Here is a 7,500-nt window from a genome sequence, read left to right on the forward strand (position 1 = left end):
AATCTTATGTTTCACTTGTAAGTTCTTTTTTGTTCACTTTAAGACTGGGATGACTAAAAAAATAACAATATCTGCACAACAATACTCGAACATCTACAAAAATAAACAGTAAACAAAAAAATAAACAAGTCACTCCCCAAAAATAAAAAAGAAAATCAATCAATCACTAGAGAAAACTTAAATTAAATGGTACACTCAAGCAAACCTTCCACTCCAGTCGCTTACCCAGATGTCTATTTCAGGGCCTATGTATTTCTTGCCCTCGAAGACTTCAGGCGCAGCGTAGGGAGGGGACCCGCACCAGGTGTTCAGGGTGTCAGTGGGAGTGTAATAGTTGCTGAAGCCCCAATCTGCTATTTTCATATTCATGTTGATATCTAGAAGGAGATTTTCCGCCTAGATAAAGAGAGATATGAAGATTAATGAGTTACGTTTTTTTTCTTTTCTGGTTTTCTTTCCCGTTTTCTATTTATATACACGTGCGTGAATACCCGGTTATTTTTATATTTACGTATATTTGTGCGTGAGTGCATGTGTGTGTGTTTTTTTTTTTGGGGGGGAGAGATTTTCGGCTAAAAAAAAAAAGTGAAGATGGGAGAAAATGAGGATTACTGGAAAGATATGTGCTTCTGTCTCCCTGCCTTGAGTATATGTGTGTGTTTTTCAAAGACTTTACGCTAAAATGATGATGAAACAAAAAAAAAACGTTGATTACTGAAAAGATACATGCTTCTGTTCCCTTTCTTACGTATAATTGTGTGTTTTTTCAAAGATTCACCCACTAAAGAACACAAAGAAATAAGGAAAAAAAAATGAGGATAAATTAAGACGTATGTGCTTCCTTTAATATATTTGTACATTTATCAAAGTTCCACCGATATAAAATATAAAGAAAACGAGAAAGAGAAAAAACGAGAATTGATGAAAAGTTAGTTCCTCCACCTCCTTTTTTATACACATACGAACACACAGACGCACGCACACGGACAAGAAGGTAAATTGCATCTCCCTCTTCCTTTCAGACACACGCATACACGGACACAGGCACGGACAAGAAGGTAAATCGTGCTAATCAAAGGATCATCACAAGGAGGCAGTGACGTCATAATTCCCTCGTGACGTCATCAGGGAGAGAAGGAGCTGATTGGTCGAAAATTACCCTTATATTCAACCATTCTTTGGCCCTTCCTTCCCTCTCCTCTCTCTCTCTCTCTCTCTCTCTCTCTCTCTCTCTCTCTCTCTCTCTCTCTCTTACTTCTATACTTTCCTCTCCTTTTCCTTTCCTCCTCTTTTTATCGTCTCTCCCTTCTCTCTCTCTTTGCCCTCTCTCTCTCTCTCTCTCTCTCTCTCTCTCTCTCTCTCTCTCTCTCTCTCTCTCTCTCTCTCTCTCTCCATTTTTTTCACTTTTTGTCATCGTGATAGGTGTGAATTCCTTGCAGTAGTAGTAGTAGTAGTAGTAGTAGTAGTAGTAGTAGTAGTAGTAGTAGTAGTGGTAGGTTGTTGTTAATTGTAGCAGTAGTAGTAGAAACAGTAGTTGAAATGTAAGTACTTTGCTTCTAGTAGTAGTAGTAGTAGTAGTAGTAGTAGTAGTAGTAGTAGTAGCAGCAATAATAGTAGTAGTAAAAAATATACCCAGCACTAACAAATATAGCTAACACACACACACACACACACACACACACACACACACACACACACCCCTCCTCACCAGACCCCCTCTCCCCACACACCCAATGACGTCACAGCCTCGCACTGACCGCCCTGCTTACGTCACGCTGTTCTCGCCCTCCCATTGGCTGGCCGGGAGGACCCACGAGGGAGGTGATTGGAGGAGAGGGTCGGGTTGGATATCATCATCTCGCCCCGAATCCCTGGCTCACTGAATCCTATTTTAACTCGTCTATGGGGTTCGAACCTGTGGCTTGTGGTGTTCGAAGCCTCATTTGTGGAAGAATGAGTGATGATAGTAGAGGTGATAGTAATAATAGTGTTTTGGGTAGTATAAATAGTTTCTTCAGTATAAATAAGTAAATAACAAAAAGAAGAAGAAGAAGAAGATTTTTTTAAGTAATATTAAAGATAGTAATAGTGTTTTTTGGGGTAGAATTAGTAGTTTTTCTTTGGATAGTTATGATAGTTTTTAGGGTAGTTATAATAGTTCAATAGTAATAGTAGTTGTTTGACAGGTAATAGTAATTTTGTGACTAGAGATGAAAAGGAAAAAGAAAGGAGAGGAGAGGAAAGGAGAGGAAAGAGAGAGAGAGAGAGAGAGAGAGAGAGAGAGAGAGAGAGAGAGAGAGAGAGAGAGAGAGAGAGAGAGAGAGAGAGATGAAAAAGAAAAAAATAGAAAGAATGAAAAAAAGATGAAAAGAAGGAAGGAAGGAAGGGAAAAGAGAGGAAAAGAATGGAAAAGAAGGACAATCAAGTGAAGAGGAGATAACAGAGATAGGCGTATTTATTTATTTATTTGTTTTACTTTGATAATGTGGGAAAATGAAAAAAAAGTCAAAAATACGTAAGGAAAATAGGGAAAAAGAACAGGAAATAGGAAAAGGAAAGAACTACATATTATTATTTCTTTTCTTTTTCCTTTTTTTCATAAGGGAAGAGGAAAGTGAAAAGGAGTGAAAAAAGTACATAAAAAGAAAAAGTCGTAAATAAAGTAAGAAGATTAACTGACAAAGAAGAGAGAAAAAAGTAAAAGATAATGAAAAAAAAAAGGGAAATTATCGCGAAAAAAAAAGAAAAAAACAGTAAGAATGAAGGATTAATTGAGGTAGGGGAAAAAAGTAATGTGTGAAAAAAAATAGAAAATCGAAAAAAAAGAAAGAGTAAGAGTATATCAACTAAAGGGAAAAAAAGGAAAAAAATAAATGAAAAAATAAAAAAAAATCTGAAAAAGGTAAGAAAAATATTGCGAAAGGAAAAAAATGTAAAAATAAATAAAAGTAAAAAATATATATATATACTAGACAAAAACAAACAAACAAACAAACAAACAAACAAACAAAACAGAAGCTAAGAAGAAAAGATGAACTGAGGGAGAAAATAATATATGAAAACGAGAGAGAAAATGAGGAGGAGGGGAAACAAAAGAATTAAACAACACACAAAAGAGGTTTGGGTTCAGTTTAGACAAAGAACAGAATAGGTAGCTTACATTTTATACTGAACAAAAAGAGATAGAAGTAAATAGAAGGATAATTGAAGGGGGAAGAAACAAACAAACAAAAAAAAAGACGTAAATATAAGAAGTGGAAGAGAAAGAGGGTTTAGCAGATAAAGAAAAGATTAGATGCCTTGAAATGACACTTGAATTGTATACAAGAGAGAGAGATAATTAATGAAAGAAGGAGAAAAAACAAGAAAAGAGAATAAAAATAGGAGGAAGAAAAGAAAGAGGGTTAATTAGATAAAGAATAAAAAAGATACCATAAAACCTTACTTACGTTCTATACAAGAGAAAAAGAGATAGAAGTAAACAGAAGAACAAATAAGAGGAGAAAAACAAGGAGAGAATAAAAAAAGGAAGAAAGAAGAAGAGAAAGAGGATTAATTAGATAAACAAGAGATTAGATACCATAAAACCTTACTTACATTTTATACAAGAGAGAAGTGACAGAAGTAGACAGAAGAACAAATGAGAGGAGAAAATCAATAGAAAAAAGTAAGAAAATAAGAAGGAAGACAAAGAGGGCTTAGTAGACAAAGAAGGGATTAGATGTCTTGAAACCTTCCTAGACTCTACATGGGAGGAAGGAAAGAATACAAACAGAAACAAGAACAGGGGACAAAACTGCAATAAAATAGAAATAAGTAAAAAAAGGAAAAAAAAAATAAGAAGGAAAAGGAAAGATAAAGAGTTGAGTTAGATAGAAGGAGAGATTAAATACTTCAAAACTTTACTTAAATTCTATATATATGAAAAAAAAGGGAAGGGGGGAAACGAGTCAAACCAAACGGAGAAACAAGGGAAAAAATGGACAGGGAGGAAAAAAGTTAAGAAAATAGGTAAGGAAAAGGAAAAATTAAGTTAAATTGTGTGAAAGGAGGTAAATTAGAAAAAAAGAAATAAAGGAAGAGGAAAAGATGGAGAAAGAGGAAAAGACTAAAAATAAAAACAAAAGGAAGGAAGAAGAAGAAGAGTTACGCTAGAGAGAGAGAGAGAGAGAGAGAGAGAGAGAGAGAGAGAGAGAGAGAGAGAGAGAGAGAGAGAGACTGTTAAAAACTTTGGTCTTTGTTGTGTTTCAAGTTAAGTTAAGGAGCTTACTAATAGTGGCACGCCGCGAATCGTTTTCTTTGCTTACGAGAGAAAACGGTTTAGTCTACGCTCAAGAAAATGATATAAACTAAAATAAATAAATAGGTATGTAGAAAAATAAATAATGAACAAAAAAAATGAAATAAAAGAAAAGAAGAGAAATGAGAGACAATAAGAAGTTAAAGAAGTGTGAAAAAGAATAAATAAACAAAATAAGGGAAATGAAAAGATACAATAAAATAAAAGAAGAAATGAAAAAAATAGAATAGAAGAATGAAAAAAATAGATGAAAACAAAAATAACAGTTACAGATAAATAAACAAAATAAGCAAAATAACAAAATACAAAAAAATATAAGAAAAATGAAAAAAATGCGATAAAATAAAGGAAAATAAGAAAAAAATTTAAAAAAGTAAACAAAACAAGGGAAGTAAACAAAAAAAATACATTCAAATACAAAAAATAAAATGAAAAGAAACAAAATAAAAATCGACCAATAAACTAAACGAATAAATAAATAAATAAATAAACATAATAGTAATAGTAATGACAGTAATTGGCAGTTAAAGGTTGTTTGGCGCCACTTAACAACCTCACGATTGTTAATGGCAGTAAGTAACTCCTTCAATGGCCGCCAGTTATATAACATTTGATTTTATTTGCTCTTCTTTCTATTTCATGTTTTACTTTTTTTTTTTCTTCTCTCTATAAATAACCACAAATTCTTACAAGGTTATTTCTATGCTATAATCTCTCAAGTACTTAGTGAGTTTGAAAAGATGATATTAATTCTCTCTCTCTCTCTCTCTCTCTCTCTCTCTCTCTCTCTCTCTCTCTCTCTCTCTCTCTCTCTCTCTTTATTCAACTTTATTCATTTAATTTCTTTTCTTTTTGTTAGTTTCTGTATTTTCTCCTTTATTCGCTCTCTTTTTCTATTTTTTTATTATTTTACGTCTTATTTCAAACATTTATCTATATTTAGTTCTGTTCATCCGTTTATTTCTTTGTTTAATCTCTCTTTTTTTTATCTTTCTTTCTATTTGTGTAACTGCTTGTCTTTCTATGTGTTTGTCTGTCTGTCTGTCTTATTTCTTTTATCTAAGCTGTTTTTTTTTTCTTTCTTTCTATTTGTGTACCTGTCTGTCTATCTGGCTGCCTGTATGTCTGTCTGTCTGTCTGTGTGTGTGTGTGTGTGTGTGTGTGTGTACTAGAAACATTTTTAGAAGTGAAAGATTTTAGTCTCTCTCTCTGTCTCTTTCTCTCTCTCTTTCTCTCTCTCTCTCTTTCTACTACAACTATTTAAGTGTCGTCTACTTATGGCTTCTCAGCACACGGCTTTGGGGCAAGACAGAGCTAAGCCATCCCGCCACTGTGTCACGCTGAGGGGTGGGGGTGGCAGAAGGGGGCAAGGGGGCAGGGGGGCATGACGTCAATCCGCCCCCGCCGCCCCCCGAACGACCCCTCTCAGTCTCTCCTCCACTCCCCCTCTCCTACGTACCTGAGCACCACCTCTCTCTCTCTCTCTCTCTCTCTCTCTCTCTCTCTCTCTCTCTCTCTCTCTCTCTCTCTCTCTCTCTGTCCGCCCCCTCCTTTTTTTCTCTCGCTTTTTTCTCTTTTTTTTCTCTTGCCATCTTGAGACCGAGTGTGCTGAGTCAGTGAGCGAGAGAGAGAGAGAGAGAGAGAGAGAGAGAGAGAGAGAGAGAGAGAGAGAGAGAGAGAGAGAGAGAGAGAGAGAGAGTTTTATGAAGCCCACTCCTCTCACTTGAAGTTATTCCTTACGGCTCGTATTATTTATTTTTTTCTTTTTTTACCTAGATATGTAAGTTAGGTTAGGTTAGATTAAGGTTACGATTAGGTTAGGTTAAGTTAGAAAAAGATTAGGTTAGGTTAGAAAAAGGTTAGGTTAGGAAAAGATTAGGTTAGGTTAGGTTAGGTTAGGTTAGGTTTGTTAAGGTTAGGTTAGGTTAGGTTATGTTAGGTTAGGTTAGGTTAGGTTATGTTAGGTTAGGTTAGGTTAGGTTAGGTTAGGTTAGGTTTGTTAAGGTTAGGTTAGCTTAGGTTAGGTTAGCTTATGTTAGGTTAGGTTTGTTAAGGTTAGGTTAGGTTAGGTTAGCTTATATTAGGTTAGGTTTGTTAAGGTAAGGTTAGGTTAGGTTAGGTTAGGTTAGCTTATGTTAGGTTAGGTTAGGTTTGTTAAGGTTAGGTTAGGTTAGGTTAGGTTAGGTTAGGTTTGTTAAGGTTAGGTTAGGTTAGGTTAGGTTAGGTTAGGTTAGGTTTGTTAAGGTTAGGTTAGGTTAGGTTAGGTTAGGTTAGGTTAGGTTTGTTAAGGTTAGGTTAGGTTAGGTTAGGTTTGTTAAGGTTAGGTTAGGTTAGGTTAGGTTAGGTTAGCTTATGTTAGGTTAGGTTAGGTTAGGTTAGGTTAGGTTAGGTTAGGTTTGTTAAGGTTAGGTTAGGTTAGGTTAGGTTAGGTTAGCTTATGTTAGGTTAGGTTTGTTAAGGTAAGGCAAAGTAAGGCAAAGTTAGATTAAGTTCAGCTAAGCAAGACGTTTAAGAAAAGCTGTAAGTCCCCCCTCTTCTCCCCCTTGCTCCCACACAGGTAGGGGTGAACGGCAGGTTTCTAATTACCCACAATCCCCCGCACGTCATTTCAGCCTCAGGTGTGCCCGGGTGCGCCCTCATTAGTCGCTCAGGTGACCCCAGCACCCCCTTCCCCCCACACCCTCAAGTCTTTAACACACATACAGAAAGTTATGATTATTTTTATTTCTCTCATTAACCTGAAAATCTCTCTCTCTCTCTCTCTCTCTCTCTCTCTCTCTCTCTCTCTCTCTCTCTCTCTCTCTCTCTCTCTCTCTCTCTTGAAAAATCACACCTTGAATATTTGCGAATCGGAGAAAAAAACAATAAATAGAAATAAATGAATAATGAAATGAACAAATGATATTAATAACAGTAAAATAGTCAAATATGGATCCATCTTTCTCATTAATACCTTCAGAAATTTCTCTCTCTGACAACAACAACAACAACAACAACAACTACTACTACTACAACTACTACTACTACTATCACTACCACTACTACAAAACTTCACTTTCCTGACCATTTTCTTTAACTTTTCCTTCGTGTTATATATATTTTTTTTTCAGAACAGGAAAACAAAGAAAGAAAACAAAACCTGTATTAAAGGAAAAAAAGAAAAAGAAAAATAGAAACTTTCCTGTAACCTTATTAATTTT

The 7,500-nt window shown here is 35.2% G+C and overlaps 1 protein-coding gene across 1 annotated transcript in view; it reads right to left on the minus strand.

Annotated features, from left to right (window-relative positions):
• LOC135092436 (serine/threonine-protein kinase SIK2-like) overlaps positions 1 to 7,500 on the minus strand; it is a 44,604-nt gene that overhangs the window by 6,110 nt on the left and 30,994 nt on the right. Inside the window, 1 exon segment of the mRNA XM_063990918.1 lies at positions 226 to 396. Coding sequence (XP_063846988.1) covers positions 226 to 396 — 171 coding nt within the window.

This window comes from Scylla paramamosain, chromosome 40, assembly GCF_035594125.1.
Source record: "Scylla paramamosain isolate STU-SP2022 chromosome 40, ASM3559412v1, whole genome shotgun sequence".
In the NCBI taxonomy this organism is placed as follows: domain Eukaryota; kingdom Metazoa; phylum Arthropoda; class Malacostraca; order Decapoda; family Portunidae; genus Scylla; species Scylla paramamosain.